Here is a 16786-nt window from a genome sequence, read left to right as displayed (position 1 = left end):
GCTAGCTGTCCCTGTGGCTTTCTGCACCCCAAGGGGGAGGAGGGAGGCTTCATGCGCTGCCCCCAGCCCCTGCAATGTCTTTAAGCTCCTATTGACCAGAAACCAGTCAGTGGGAACTAAGAGATTTTACTGGGGGCAGAGGCAGTTCGCAAAGCCTTTCTAACCCTAGCACTGAGAGCAACATGGTACAGCCAGCTTGGAAGTACTGCTGGATAGAAGCTGCTTCTGTACGAACCTCCCAGTCAGAGCCTTCCTCTGGCATTCTACCCCTTCCCACACCCAATTTCCTCCCAGATACTGCACCCCTCCCCCATGCCAGAATCGTCCTTGAACCCCTACCCGGGTCCTGCATCCCAATCTCTTGCCCCAGATCAAAACTCCCACCTTTGCCCAAACACACACTCAGACTCCACACCCTCCCCTGCATCCCAATCCTCTATCCCAAACACTCTTTTGTACCGAATTTTGGTTCCAGACCCCGCACCCTTCCATAGAAAAGTGTGGCCTTTGACCACTTATCCAAATCTTGGAGTGGCTCCCCCCCGCCAGCAAAAATTATTGCTCACTACTGGTGTTCCCAAAGAATTAAAAAACTGCTTTTTTGTATATGTGTATACTTTTAGGCAGAGTCAAGCATGTATATATTTAAATAAGCTTAACTCCAGCAGAAGTGCTTGTGATTTTCTTTAAATCAAATCACGTCACTTCTCCCCCATCTCAATAGAGAAATGCAATGTCAGAAAACGTAAATATGGGCGTGGCTCAAATTGTGGCATAGGTAACAACTCTGCCTCTGGATGCTGCCTGGTTACCATGGAAACTTACCATGCCCAGGAGTCATTTTGTGAAGGTGTTGCCATGGTAACCACAGCTTGGTGAGACTGCAGCAGGATTGCAGTAGTTGGGCCCAGTTCTGACAATAGGGCTGAGGTGGGCTCAGGTCACTGTGTGGCCATGGACTCTTCACACCAGGGTACGGTGTGTGGGGGAAGCTCCTGCAGTCGTCCTGCCCAGTGCAGCAGAGATCACCAAGATTATAAGGAGGATGAGAAGACCCCAACCACAGAGCATGCCACCCCCCTGCTGAGCAGTTCCTGTTTGGGGACAGCTCCTGGTTGACCAATGAGGGAGTGGGGCTGTGACAGCACTTTAGAGATCACCCTGCACTGCTGCAGTGTGAGAGCGCGTTCCCTGCACCTGCAGGAACTGGGGTGTGGTTCCTTCATGGCAGAGCAGCGATCCCTAGCCAGGACTATGAGGATGAATCCCTTGCAGTGAGAGAGGCTGCCCTGCCAATGATTGGTTCCTTCTGGGGTTCATCTCCTTGCAATATTGACCAGCCTGTTTTCCTCCTGCACCTTGTGACTGCAGGGATCAAGTGTCAGCAGCGCTGCATCAATGCAGGGCATCCTCTACGGCAGTGGTCCCCAACCTTTTCAGGGGCCCCCCCGTAAGTGCCGCGCGCCCGGGGGCGGGGCCCCCCCGTAAGTGCCGCGCGCCCGGGGGCGGGGCCCCCCCGTAAGTGCCGCGGGGCCCCCCCGTAAGTGCCGCGCGCCCGGGGGCGGGGCCGGCGCCAGGGCCGGGGCATGCGCCCGGGGCTGGCACCTGCCGCACGCCCAGGGGCAGGGCCAGCCCAGATTGCTCCGCGGGCGCATGTGAAGAGCCCGGCGGGCGCCATGGCACCTGCGGGCACCAGGTTGGGGACCACGGCTCTATGGATTTGCTCGCTTGCTTGTCAGCTGGGAGTGCGCGAGGGCCATCTTGTGTAGGAGACATTCAGCCATGGAGCAGTGTCCCCAGTGGCAAGGGTCTTGCCGTCCTGGCTGGCAGCATGAGCTCTGTCCTGCCAGGACCTACTCGCGCTCACCCATGGCTGCAGGTGGCACCCTGCATTCCATGTTGATGACACCTGACCCAAACTCTGAAAGAGCAAGGTGTATGAGGGAAGTTGCACTCCTGACTGGGCAGAGCAGAGATCCTGGCCAGGACTGCAAGGAGGATGAGACCCTGGGCTTGGCCACGGTGGTGGAGGGGCAGCCCATTATCGAATGGCTACTGGTAGAGGCTCATCATCATAGTCATGGCCCATTGAGCAATGAAAAAGCTCCCTTCTGATTTAGTAAGCATTTTGTGTTGAACATGTCTTTATGCCTGGTGTCCTATATTTAAGTTTGTTTTTGAATAGTCGTCTTAAAGGCAGTGTTGCATGGCTGCCATTTTATTATACAGGCAGTCCCCGACTTACGTGTATCCGACTTATGTCGGATCCGCACTTACGAACGGGGCTTTCTCGCCCCGGAGGTCGAGGTGGCGGATTGCTACCTGCGAGCTCCGGGGCGAGAGCCCCGTTTGTAAGCTGCTCCGGTGCCCCTGGTCTGCTGGAGACTGTCTCCAGCAGACCAGGGGCACCGGGCGGGTTCCCGCGCTTCTGAGGCTTTGCCACAGCAAAGCCTCAGAAGCGTGGGAACCCGCCGCTGCTGCGGCTTCAGTCCCGGTGCCTGTGGTCTGCTGGGGACCGTCCCCAGCAGACCACAGGCACCGGGACTGAAGCCGGGACTGAAGCCGCAGCAGTGGCGGGTTCCCACGCCTCTGAGGCTTTGCTCTGGCAACGTCTCAGAGGTGCAGGACCCCGCTGCAGCTCTGCTCCCCGTGTCCCTGGTCTGCTGGGGGGGAGGGGGGCGCAGCTAGTGTGCCCTCCTCCCCCCCAGCAGACCAGGCTTTTGTTTTGGACCCTGGGACAGAGCAGCTGGGGCGCTGCCGATTGGTCCTGCAGCGCCGCTCTGGGCACTACTGGACCAACCCGGCAGCACCCCAGCTGCTCTGCCCCAGGTCCTGATTCAGCCGCTGCTGGTCAGTTTCAGCAGTGGCTGAATCAGGACGCCTGGGGCAGAGCAGCTGGGGTGCTGCTGGGTTGGTCCAGTAGCGCCGAGGAGCGGTGCTACTGGAGCAACCCAGCAGCACCCCAGCTGCTCTGCCCCAGGAGTCCCCAAGTCAGCTGCTGCTGAAACTGACCAGTGCTGACTACAGGAAGCCCGAGGCAGAGTTGCTCTGCCCCAGGCTTCCTGGAATCAGCCGCTGATCAGTTTCAGCAGCAGCTGACTTGGGGACGCTTGGGGTTCTTAAGTTGAATCTGTATGTAAGTCAGAACTGGCGGTCAGTTTCAGCAGCGGCTGAATCTGGACGCCAGTTCCGACTTACATTCAGATTCAACTTAAGAACAAACCTACAGTCCCTATCTTGTACGTAACCCGGGGACTGCCTGTACATAACTATACTTCATTAAGTATTTAATCTTTTTAAAAATATTAATGCTACACTTCAAAACTAAAATACAATATTAGTACAATTTTTATGTGGAACACTTTGCTTAATCAGCTGATATTAATGTATTAGTATTCCTGACGTTACTACAAGATTTCAGATCAGAATTGTCTTGCAGATGGATCAGTTGGTGGATCTGTCAGTTTTATGTTCAAGTAAATAAAGGCTGAGATGAATCATCACTGTTCTGATGCTAGAATAGCACAAAAGCTGAAGTGCTCCTGATATGGAATGAATTATTGAGTGAGCAGAATGGAGGGGTAGGATATTGCCAAAAACAAGTAGTGAGACCCACACTTGGTGTTTGTACAGTAACTTAAGGCACTATATACTAATATCTAGACATTATACACTAATTCCTTTAAAGCGGAGGTTGGCAACCTATGGATCCTGAGCCAAATATGGCTTAGTAGGTAGCCAAAACTGGCTCTTGCAGCTCAAGCTCAGCGCTCCCCCTGCAACAGCGAACGCACACTGGCGCTCTAGCTTCACAGTGCCCCAAGATTGGAGCACTAGCTTCCTGCGGGAAGTGTGGGGAGAGCCCTGAATCTCCCCTCTGAATCTGATTCGCTGGGAAGAAGTAGAACCAGAAGTGACTTTGTGCGCTGCCACTCCCCCCTTTCCCCCCCGATGGGACAGGGGGGACGGGAAGAGCAGCAGCATGGACATACTTTCCTGTATGCTTTTCATGCTGCTCCAATTGGCAGGAATCTGGTATATGGGAACAGGGGGAGGCCATGTCTGGGACATGGCACTGGGAGTGGGGTGAGAAAACAAGTAGGTGCCCCCTCACCCTCTCATGCCCAGACCCCACCAACCCCCCTCACTCATCCCTTTCACCGAGACCCCACATCCCTACCTTGCTCCTGCACCCTCCCCCCCAGCCAGACAGGTAGGAAAGTGTTTCAGTTGGGGGGCCACATCAGTGAGGGTTGGGAGTTTTTGGAGAGGGTTTTTTTGGCTTCTCACTTATCTGATCTGTGACTGATTTGTCTGCGTGTCAGTGGCCCCGACCCAAAAAAGGTTCCCCACTCCTGCCATAAATAAAGACAATGTTGAAACTTTTTGTGTTTTGACATATTTTACTTTATTTAAAATGAAGCCTGGCCAACAAAGCTCCAGTCGGTGTCCAGCCCCCATCTGGCTACAGCGTCCTGTCCCTGGCTCCAATCCTGGGGCAGGGCCCACAGTCCAGCCCCCATCTGGCAGCAGGAAGGGCTGGTGGCAGCCCCCCTCCTGCTACAACGTGGGTAGGAGGGGAGGCCACGATCTGGCTGCAGCAATCCTCACCTCTGGCCCCTTGTCCAACCACTGCTACCTGGGTGCAGCAGCCCAGCTCCAGCCAGGTAAGTTAATCCACCTCCAGGGAACACCGCATACTCTATTCCCCACCCCCAGCACTCTGCCCTGCCTCCTGCACCTTCCACACCCCCTCTGCCCTGAGTCCCTAATACATCCCAACCCTAACTCCTGCACCCCCAGCAGCAGCTGAAGTCCCATTAAATAAAGTCTGAGAGTACAATGTTTCATTTATGTTGTTAATCATCATGTCAGTTATCAATAAAAAATTGTATATTTTCAGTCATGCAAATGGGCAGTTTTATGTGTCTCTCTGTTGACTACTTCTGAATTTTGATGTGGTTTGGCTCTTTGGTTTGAAAAGGCTGCCGACCCCTGCTTTAAAGTGTACTAAACTACTTTTGAGCTCTGTTTTTAAGGCATGTGTTTGTCAGAAATTAAGGCAAATTCTTTGGAACATAAGTATCTTGTTTGCTTAACAAATAGGTGCACATGAACTTGAACAAATGCAGCTGATTTTAGAATCAATTCCTGTTGTGCATGAGGAGGACCGTCAGGATCTTCTCACTGTAATCCCAGTTTACATTAAAAATGATATGACTGAGCCACACAAACCTTTAACACAGCTGCTTCCAGGCATCAGTCCTGAAGGTAAGTGCTTCTGGTTTAAAAAACAAACAAACAAAAAACAACAAAAATAATTTTAGTCCTGTAAATTAAAAACATTAATCCTTGCAGACAGCTTTTACAGTGAACATTTTCAGAACCAAAAGCATGTTTCCATTTTTGACAAAGGATTGATGATATGTTAATGTTTGACTATGGCCTTCTCCAGAATAGGACCTTTGTGGAGGCAGGTGTCTCCAGGCCTTGTGAGAAATGGACCATCTTGTATCACATTATAGCTACTTCCGTTGTCCTAGAGGAGTGCTATGTGGCATTTTTGCAGGGAGGTGTAAAAAGATGGGCTCTTGGGCATCTCTGTGACAATTCAAATAATGCTGTAGAGGAGAGAGGGTTATTGAGACATTAGTCTTCTAAAAGTATGTGAGTGATGTAATTGGTTCAGGGGTGTACAGTAATTTTTCTGAAAACATTGTAGGCACTATTTTTTCAAAATAAAGTAGTTTGGAGTCAGGTATTTATGAATATTTTGTTCAAACAATTTTTTTGACCATTCGTGGCAGTATTGTATAGAAGTCAGTGGCACTTGCTAACTTGATTTAGAGGATGCTAACTCAACTAACTTATAACGAAGAAAAACCCTCTCTTAAAATCTGCCTTTCCAGTTTTATATCTACAGAATACATTTTTGTACAGGTTGACTTTATCAACTGGTGGCTTTGTCTTTACAAATAATTCTGTAGCGTTTAAGTCTCAGTGTTTTCAGCAGTTTTTCACATGGGCATACACATCTGCAAAATTAGGCACTGTGTTTATAATCCCCAAGTATAATTGTTTCAGGAATGAATATTTTTATTTTCTAATTACTGATCATTGATGTGTGTTTACTCTCTCCTAGCACTGGACTTCCTAGAGCAAATTTTGACATTTAGTCCCATGGATCGATTGACAGCAGAAGAAGCTTTATCCCATCCTTATATGAGCATTTACTCCTTTCCAACGGACGAGCCCATTTCAAGCCATCCTTTTCACATTGAAGATGAGGTTGATGACATTCTGCTCATGGATGAAAGTCACAGCCATATTTATAATTGGGAAAGGTAAACTTATTCCCAATGTTGATGTTTAGATATTCATGAATTGCCTTATGTTTCTGAATCATGACATGTTCCTTAAATCTAAAATATGAGGCTATATCTGAGATACCATGAACACCTCACTTTTAAGAGTAGTAGAACTTGGCAGAAAGCAGGAATAAGTATTCCCATGGAGTTTTTCCTCCTCCCTCCTTCCCTCCCTCAACCTCCAGGGACACCAACTCCATTTCAATTGTTATTTCTAAATTAACTTGAGGATAAGAATTTTCCCACAGCTGGTCTCTGTAATTAGTCTTTATGCACTTTATAATTGTCTGCAATATAAAGCAGAACAAAGACTGACACGGATATGCTTATATATAACTATACTATGATTTTCTGGCTCCATAAATAAGTCTTGATTTTTTTTTACACACATTAAAACATTCATTTTTCAGTCTGTCAGGCTTTTAAGATTTTTTTTTTAATTTCAGTAAGACAAATGTGTCAAATACAAATGATTTCCTTATTCAGCATTCAATAAATATACTAGTAAAGGCATATATAATTGCATTAATCATATTTTAAAATGATAGCTTAAAATATAATTTCTAATAAAAACATTTTGAGGGGATTCTTAAATTGGCTTAAATCTCCTATTTTATATTCTGGGATTTACAATTATTAGAGTTATGCATATATGTTACCATATTTGGAATGCATTAAAAACCTTAAATACAGATACAACCCACTAGAGTTGAGAAAATATAACTTGCATATGTTGAATTGTAAATGGTCTAGTGGTATTCCTAATCACAGCTCATTTTGTGTGGGATGATTTGTAATCAGAAGTCTTTTTTTTTTTTTTTTTTGTTCACTAACTCTAAAAAATTAATTATTACAGATACCATGAAAGTCAGTTTTCAGATCATGACTGGCCTATTCATAATAACTTTGAAGCTGATGAAGTTCAGCGTGATCCAAGGGCTCTTTCTGATGTCACTGATGAGGAAGAAGTGCAAGTAGATCCTCGCAAATATTTGGATGGAGATCGTGAAAAGTATCTGGAAGATCCTGCTTTTGACACGCACTTCTCAGAATCTTGCTGGCAATACCCTGATCACCATGAAAATAAGTACTGTGATCTTGAATGTAATCACACTTGTAACTATAAAATGAGGTCATCTTCATTCCTAGATAACTTAGTTTGGCGAGATAGTGAAGTTAACCATTACTATGAGCCCAAGCTTATTATAGATCTTTCTAACTGGAAGGAGCAGAGCAAAGAGAAGTCTGATAAGAAAGGCAAGTCAAAATGTGAAAGGAATGGACTAGTGAAAGCTCAGATAGCTCTTGAGGAAGCATCACAGCAGCTTGTTGAAAAAGAAAGGGAGAAGAATCAGGGGTTTGACTTTGATTCATTTATAGCAGGAACAATTCAACTTAGTTTACAACATGAGTCTACTGATGTTGATAAATTAAATGACTTCAATAGTTCAGTGTCCCAACTGGAATTGAAAGGGTTAATATCAAAGTCAGTAAGCAGAGAGAAACAGGAAAAAGGAATGGCCAACTTGGCACAGTTGGAAGCGCTGTACCAAACCTCTTGGGATAGCCAGTTTGTAAGTGGTGGGGAGGAGTGCTTCCTCATAGACCAGTTTTGTTGTGAAGTCAGGAAAGATGAACACATTGAGAAAGAAAATACTTACACCAGTTACTTGGACAAATTCTTTAGTAAGAAGGAAGATACAGAAATGCTAGAAACTGAGCCAGTAGAAGATGGAAAGCTTGGGGAGAAGGAAAGAGAAGAGAGCTTTCTTAGTAATAGTGGGGAGTTTTTCTTTAACAAGCAGTTAGAGGCAATAGGAATTCCTCAGTTTCACAGTCCTGTTGGTTCACCACTTAAATCAATTCAGGCCACGTTAACGCCTTCTGCTATGAAATCGTCTCCCCAAATTCCCCATAAAACATACAGCAGCATTCTGAAACATCTAAATTAAAACACTCAGCAGACTTTTTTTAAATATTCTTCATGAGATGTTTGTCTTTTTTATTAGTGTAAGTAATTTTTTTTTACTTGAATCAGATGGTGTACTTTTGGTATGGATTTCATTAGCTTTCTGTTTACCATCATTTTTACAGTTTCTGTACATGTTACCTTTTTGTTTTTAAACTGGCATGTCGTTTGCACACAAAATTAAAGAATAGAGCAGAATAATGCAAAATGCAGGAGGAAACAGCAAAAATGCACTAAACCAAGTAAAAACATTCTGTCAGTAAAACAGTTGTCCATGTTTTGCAGAAAAAATAATCTTGCCTTGAAATTTACACAGTGAGATTGTACATAATTGCATGAAAATATCTATTTTTCCCCTGAAACATTTTTTCATTCATGTATTAGTTTTTCATACTGTATACATTTCTTAAACACATGATACCAGCAGCAACTGAAAATGAATGCAGAATTTGGTACGCATGTGTTATCTACCTCAAGGTAACAGCAGTATGTGGCAAAACATTAACTACCCATAGTGCTTCTCATTATGCACTTCTCTTTAGCCAGCATTATTCTAGTAGCTATTTTTCCTGAAAAATCATTCAATATTTATAAATGTCCTGGTATACATTCTTTATAGTGAAGTGTTAATATGCCGCACTTTTATTTATTTAACAAATAAGTATGTTTTCTGTAATTACAGAAAGTCAACTTAATTTTTGAAGTTACTTGGCAGATAAGGTTTTTGTTTAGCACTATGGTTTATTGCCTACATAGCTGATTATATAATAACATTGGCTTATTCTGAGGCTGTCCAATACATCTTTTTTTTTTTAGTTTTCATTTCAAGTAAAGCACTCACTGTGTATAGGAATTTGTAATTTGGGGGTGCTTGATCTCTCTACAAAAATTAGGAATTGCTTTATTATAAAATGCTCCTAGAAGTCTTAATTGTGTTCATTTTTTTTAAATTTTGTAATGTTAGTTGTGTGCATGGAAATAATTAAGGTACAACATTATTGTAGGTTAAAAGTTCTATATGGTGAGACATTTTTGCTTTTACTGTATGTTTTTACTGAATAATTCCCACCCCCAAAGCAAGCATGAATAAAATTAGGTTACATGTAGCATGTAGCATCTCGGTCTTCTGGAAATTCGTTTTATTTTATTTTATTTTATATTTTTGGGATACTGTATGTATCATTGGCTCCCCTATTTAAAAAAAAAAACCTAATAAAACATGGCCAGCAAAAACTGACTCTGGTTTCACTACTTGAACAATGAGAATTATCTGCTATGTTGTAATTTAGGTGGACATGACATACTTTATATCGTGGCAGTGTGTTTGCCTTCAGTTTCAAATGGTTTCTTTTGCACCCTCAGCATGTGGTAGCTTTGTTTGGTCCCCCTTAGTGCCAAAGTGACTTTTAGATCACTTTTTAAGTGGCCTACAACTTGCAATTTTTGCAGTTAATTCAAATTGCTTTTATTTAAAACCAAGCTGCAGGTTTTAAATAATTCAATGTTTTCTGTGAATCTGAAAAAAATTGGTACTAATTTTAAAAACTACTTGTTGACTTTGCATGCTGAGAGAATAATGTATATATTACATAACAGGGAGGTCAACATGTAGACAACTACAGGATTAACCAATAAGCCTGGGCTTATTGGTTCATCTTGTCGACTACATGCACTCCCTCTCCCTTGCTGCCTCTGTTAGAGGACCAGATCCACCCCTCTGCTGCTCCCCCTGTCTGTGGGGGGTTTGAGCTCCCTGCAGACAGGGGCTGCTGGTTTTTAAATTAGCTCTTCTCACCAACCTGCTCCCACCTGCCACTCCGTGCAGGTACCTTTAATAGAAAGGTAGTAGCACAGGGTGGTAGACAGCTCCCCAGGAGCAGGGCTGGGAGTGCACGGACTGCTGGCCTCACCTCCAGGGATTATTGAATATTTGTGTAACAGCTAAAATTTCATGTGGTTACATGACTATTCAGTTACACGCTATCTGACATCCCTATTACATAACACAGATGTCCACTGATTAATGCTCCAAATAGAATAATTTGGTTTTACTGAAAGAAATGTAATGGTCAGTCTCCTGTGCTTCCTCCGACCCCTGAAACAAAATATGAACAAATGTCAAAGGGCTTGGTTAACTCTGTAAATTGAGTTTGTTCTTCATTCTGCTTTTTAATTGCCCGGTTGCATTTGGTTATTGCCCTGACTTCCTTTTTGTGTCTAACATCACTTTCAGATCTCTAGAATTATGAAAGTGGACATTCACCAAGCTAAGGTGTGTGTGGCGGGGAGGAGGGACACAGCAGAATTATGGTAGTACTTTGTAAAAAGCTTCAGTATTCTCTTCATTGCCAGGAAAGTCCACATTGCAGTTAGCCCAAGTTACTCCCCTTGTGGGTGAGTGGACCAGCAGCACTCAAGGGGTGCTAGTCTACACCAGCATGGTTGTTAGTAGGGTTGTAAAATCTCGTTCCATTGGTTAACCAGTTAAAGTTAGGAGGCCCTGGCCCAGAGGAGGGGGTGGAGGGCTACTGGCACCGGCTCTAGTGGCCCCAGGCTGCTCTCGGGTATCAGTTGTGAACAGATAACTGGTTATATGGTAAGCATTCTTAGTAGTTAGCAGCTGATGGAATTGTACTTGCTCAAGGTTTAGCCTGTGCCCCAACAGCCAGTTGTACTGGGTTGAAAAGTACCATCTCACACAGGTTAACTTTGTAGTGGAAACAAGGCCAATGTGGAATCCTGTAATAGCCTACTATAGCAGTATCCTGTAATACTACAATGGTGACGGTCTCAGGTGTATTGAGTCTATAATGTTTGGAGACAGGTGACTAACAGCTTCTGTACATTCAGTCAATGAAAATTCAATTATTGTTGGTGAAGTTCTTTATAAATAAGGATTGCATTTTTTGGCTCATCCCCAAAGTAAAAATAAAAATGACATTTAAATTAGTTCTTCAGCAGTGACCTGGCAACTTGGAGACTTTTTTTTAAAAACAATAGAGTAGAATTAAATGTGAGCCAGATGAAGGGTCCTCTGCTAAAAGCTAAGATGCTTGCCAACTCAAATTCTGTTGCTTAATTTGAGAAGAAAAATCAATAAGGAGAAATACTAATCGTTTTTTAAATTTGTTTTCCCAACTTCAGAGAGGCTTTCTAAGTTTTTGTTAAATAGAATATGATTAACGATAACTAAGCTAGATGAGATAGCTTAATAACATAGGCCAGCACAAAGTGTGTTGAGTGTTCTATAATGTACCAGAGGCTTAATCACAATTACCTGACACTGAGCTGAGCACAATTTGTCCTGATTTACACTTGCCACTATTTAGCATTGTCAACTTACTTAATTGTTCACAACTGTATTCAACACAATAAAAGAGGGGTGACCAACCCGATACAGATGAAGAGCCAAAATAGTGGTGGATACAGTGCAAAGAGCCAAGGGAAAAGTTGTTGAACCAAAAAAAAACAAAAACCCACGGCCCCCTTTAAGAGCTGGGTATGACCCAAGCAGGCTTCCATCGCCTGCAGCATCAGATCTCACTGTGCCCAGTGGCACCCTGTCCAAAGAAAAAGGGTCAGAGCAGGGGACTGAGTCAAGAGCTGCAAGTGTGGGAGCTGCAATTTTTCCTTTGAAAAGCCACATGCTGCTCGTGAGCCACAGGTTGGCCACCCCGGAATAAAACTGCAACGTACACAAGCCCAAAGATCTGAGAGTGTCCTCACACACATACTTTTTCCCCCTTCTCTCCTGTTCTATTCTCCTGTTGTTTTTTAAAAAAAGGTCTTAATCTTTTATACTATGCAAGATTCTTGTATCTTGCGTGGCTCCTAATTGGCATGGAAGATTCTCCCCTTTCTCTTGGGTTTAGTTCATTGCTTGTCCACACCGTTTCAAGGGAACATATTGAAAATAACTAGTTTTCTCCTCAGACAATTTTCTTCCCAATGTGTTTGATAACATTGAATGGTCCTGTGAATTCTTTTCTCTACCCCTTCTGAACTCCATTGTAGTCAGCAAAAGAGAAGCTTTGGTTTTTGGTTCCCAGTTTATGTAGTAAGTGGGCTTTTTACACACACACAAAATGGCCATCAAGGAAAAATCAAGTGAGGAGGGAAAAAGAGAGACCTTCCCTACATTTGTTGTCTTGAGTCTTCCCCAAGCTGTATTCCTGAGTTGCTCTTCCTCTGCAGAGCAGTTGACTTAAATCCATCAGGGATAAAGGAAGGGAAAGACCACCACTTAGCTCCCAGTATGTTCAAATGTTTATCTCTATTGTGGGATGGTCACAGCAGTCCTAACCCCTTTTGCATTTTAGTTCTTGGATTATTTCTGTGCTTTACTCCTGCTGCTTCTTGCTTGTTGTTCTAAGTTTGTTAGCTCTAAGATCAGGTTTACACTGGGGGACAAAATCAAACTAAGATACACAGCTCCAGCTACATGAATAGCATAACCAGAGTCAACATACCTTAGTTTGAGTTTCTGTGGTTTTCCCCCTGCAGGTCAATGGGAGAAACTCTCCTGTCAACTCCCCTTATTCCTCCTGACCCAGCAGATACCAGAGTCAACAGAAGCACGATCAGCAGTCAATTTCTGAAGCGTTGCTCTCCTGGTAAATGGAGACAAGGCCTAAATCCAAAGATTACTTCTAACAATCTTTGGAATAATAATTTCCCCATGTGTTGTAAGAAACCAGGTTATCAGCATAACCATTCATACGTGGAAGACTTACAAACAGGTGCCAGTATATTTGAAATGGTTGTCTTTTTATTTTGAATGGTATTTAACAACTGTCCAAAATATTAATTCCCTGAAAGTTCAATAGCCTCAATTCTTTCCCTAAGAATCCATGCTAATGACTGTAATTTACATTCAAGAATCAGTATGTGGTGAAAGTCCTGCTATGATAGCGCTCTCATTGATATTTAGGTACTGCAGTGTTCTAGAAATAGTTTTGTTAATGATTGCCTTAGGTTGCTACAACATTATTTAAATGCTGTTCTATCATTTGTCTGTCACATGCTGGCTGCAGTCAAGGCAAACCTTTTATAGTGAACTCAGCCACTAATATTCCTATTATAAGTAATATATTCTAGTGTCAGGCAAAATAATTGTTAATCTCTGTGCATCACCCATGTTGAAAGACGTCATTATGAAAGTCAGTTTTGGGATCAGAGAGATGTGCTTTCATGGTCTGGATGCATAAATGGAGGCTAGAAACTTGGAGTCTATTGCTGGTTATCATGCAGCCTTCTGCTGTGACATTGGGCAAATCAACTAACCTGTTGCATTAATTTCCCTATTAATATAATGGAAATGATACCCCTATCATGTTGCTGTTATAAGGATCCCATGCTGGTGTTTCTAAGCACTTTGGTGAGGAGAAGACTAGCACTATGCAGGATGACTATGCATACGATGGTGTACTTCGATTGTATTTTCCCCCTGTTATAGACCCATATCAAAAACAAATGCATCCCTAATCCTTAATGGGGTTGTTGGCTTTGATGTCCAGCAGGTACACTTGACCACTTAGGACCCCATTTTTGAAGTAAGTGGGACTTTATTGACAAATGGGAGGTGCATCAACCCCAGAGTTAAAGTTCCTTTCCTGTGCCATCTAGAATTTAACCATTCAAGGTGTGTGCTAGCTCTTTATTTCATTGTGCCAGTTATAAGTGATGAGCAACATAAAACATTGCAATGTGATTGATTCTCTTTATGTGCATTCAGTCTAGAATGTGGCTTTAACAGTTTCCTGGTATGCCTAGACACTCCTGATAAAACTATGCCACATATAAGTGACTTTCTTCTCTTATTTGAATCCGTTATATAATATTGCAGTATAGCTCCTATTCTCAAAATGACTTACAGTCATAGTTCCCTGTACAGTATGCATCTGAGTGGCTGTGCAGGAAGAAATTAAGATCCGCCCACCTCATTAGTGGAGCCGTGCAGCATGTCTGCACTAATTAGCTACCTACTCCTGAGTCCTGACCCTGAGAAGGTGGAAAAAGGCTTGGTGGGGGGGAGTCAGCAGTGGGATCGAGAGGGAGAGTTGACTCTGACAGGAGAGTCCAACTCTCTTGGGCAGCTCTAGCTGCCGTCACTGTGCCTGTAGAAACCACACCACCTTCTCAGCAAGCCCCAGCAGCTGGGCTACCATCAGTGAATGTGCCTGTAAATAGAAACGGCACCTCTTCTCTGGTCCCCCTGTTAGGCAACCCCGTGTGCTGGACTGCTTTTGAATAAAAGCCAATGGCAGCTCCCTGTCCCCCCTCCACCTCTTCCCTCTCCCAGGTAGCCTCATGTATTGGGCTGCTTTGAATAAAGTGGGGAAAGTTCCCTGTCCCCTTCATTCTTCCTGCTTCCTCCAGGCAGCCTTCCCAGGTGCTGGGCTGCTTTGAGTAAAAGTGGCACCTTCTTATCCCCTTCGTCCCTTCTGCCCAGGTAACTCCAGCTGCTTGTCTACTGTTCAGAGTACAAGGCAGGAAGCACCCGTAAAACAGAGCAATTTAGATCTGAGAATGAGACTGTGCTAACTTGGTGCTAACATACTGAAGTTTGTTGTCCACCCCTGTTGTTCTGACATTGCTTAGGTGCAGAAATAAAAATAAATGGATAAAATGTTCAGAAGGATTTCATTCTGCAATATTCCTAGAATCACACCAGCTTTGATGAAAGGCAAAGTAAATTGTCTGAAAGATTTGAGATATGCAAACAGAACTGACATACATACATACACACACACACACACACATATATATATATATATATATATATATATATATATATATAGTTAGTTAGTTTATTGGTAATAGGGAGCAATGTGTGCCCCAAAAAGTGTTCAGAAGTGACCTCATTAAATCACAGTTAGCCAGTAGTTGAAAACAACTTAAAACATCTCTCCCAACAGCCCAACCCAATCACTGCCAACTCAGGCCCCAGTGCTTTCAATTCTACTTTCCTGGCAAATACAACAACAGCAGACACCTTTTTAATAAGATACCAAATGGCTACTGAAAAATTTGCAGTATTAATTTCCTTTTAATTTGATTTCCTATTAAATAAACATTTAGGCTGTGTCTACACTGGCATGAATTTCTGGAACTGCTTAAAATGGAATACTATTCCGTTTTCAGTTTTTCCGGAAGAGGAGCGTCTACATTGGCCCTGGAGTTATCGTCATAACGATGCGCTTTTCCGGAAAAGCGCATCTACATTGGCGGCGCGCTTTTCCGGAAAAGCAGAAGCCCGGAGCCATTTTGAAGAGGGCAAAGGCCACCAGACCTTTCCGGGGGCGGGGCCAGAGCGCTGTTCAGACACGTGCTTAAGGGGGTCTCACCGGACAGCCGTTGGTCTCCTGCTCCCGTGCCTTGGGGCATCTGCCAGGGACTGGCACTCTTTGCAGGGTCAGGGGTTGCCCTCTGAGTTTTGGGGACACCACCCTTTGGCCCCCAACTGCTTTTCCTGGAGTTTTGTTTTGTCTGCCCTGCTCTGTCTGCTATGGAGCCGTGGGTGGCCATGTGCCTGGTCGGGCCCCTGTTGGGGCTGTATAGGTGCCTGCGGCTCATGCTGCAGGCCGGTGCCCTGCTGTTCATGGACCAGGAGGCAGAGATCGCCTTGGACTCCCTCACCAGGGAGGCTGTGGCAACCGTGTGGCATCAGCACCCGACCGTAGACAGGCTCATCTGGAGTTTGGACAGCAGCACCGACTGGTGGGACCGGGTGGTCCTCGGACTATGGGACGACCACCAGTGGATCTGGAATTTCCGGATAAGAAAGCGGACCTTCCTGCAGCTGTGCACCTGGCTCACCCCCGCACTGCAGAGAGCCACCACCCGGCTGCGGGCACCCATCCCCGTGAAGATGAGGGTAGCCATCGCGCTCTGGAAGCTGGCCACACCGGACAGCTACCTCTCGGTGGCCCAGCAGTTCGGGGTGGGAAGATCAACCGTTGGAGTGATCGTCATGGAGGTAAGTCCCAGGGGGAGTGGGATGGGGGGAGGGTGCTGCACTCCAGGCCCAGGGACAGCCAAGACTCCCGGCTGGGTCGCCCAGGGGTTTGGGCCGTCCCTCCCTTGCACAGGCCCAGTGGGGAGGGGGGCGTGTGGCGAGGGGGGCCCTGGGGTGTGTGTGTGTGTGTGTGAGAGGACAGAGGGAATCAAGGGGGAGGGCCCAAGGGAGCGCACACTCACCCCTGGTGTATGTGATGTGTTCCCTTGTGTTTCTCTGCACCCTTCTGCAGGTCGTCCACGCCATCAACGACGTCCTGCGCCCGCGAATCATCCGCCTGCACGACATGAATGATACCATGGCCGGCTTCGCTGCCCTCGGGTTCCCCAACTGCGGGGGAGCCCTGGACGCCACCCACATCCCCATCCAGGCCCCGGAGCATCGAGCGGGCCATTTCATGAACCGCAAGGGGTACTGCTCCATTGTTCTGCA

The 16786-nt window shown here is 45.0% G+C and overlaps 1 protein-coding gene across 4 annotated transcripts in view; it reads left to right on the top strand.

Annotated features, from left to right (window-relative positions):
• The window catches only part of MAPK6 (mitogen-activated protein kinase 6), a 50661-nt gene extending 41087 nt beyond the window's left edge, over positions 1 to 9574 (top strand). For all 4 annotated transcript variants that reach the window (XM_089782028.1, XM_006118513.5, XM_089782027.1 and 1 more), the window contains exons 4-6: positions 5107 to 5271; positions 6143 to 6344; positions 7225 to 9574. In XM_089782028.1, the coding sequence (XP_089638154.1) occupies positions 5107 to 5271; positions 6143 to 6344; positions 7225 to 8320 (1463 nt within the window). In that variant the 3' untranslated portion in view covers positions 8321 to 9574. The remainder of the gene's footprint in view (positions 1 to 5106; positions 5272 to 6142; positions 6345 to 7224) is intronic.
• The last annotated feature ends 7212 nt before the right edge of the window (positions 9575 to 16786 follow it).

This window comes from Pelodiscus sinensis, chromosome 14 (genome assembly GCF_052426305.1).
Source record: "Pelodiscus sinensis isolate ZL-2025 chromosome 14, ASM5242630v1, whole genome shotgun sequence".
Lineage (NCBI taxonomy): Eukaryota > Metazoa > Chordata > Testudines > Trionychidae > Pelodiscus > Pelodiscus sinensis.
This window is presented reverse-complemented; position numbering and strand designations above follow the sequence as displayed.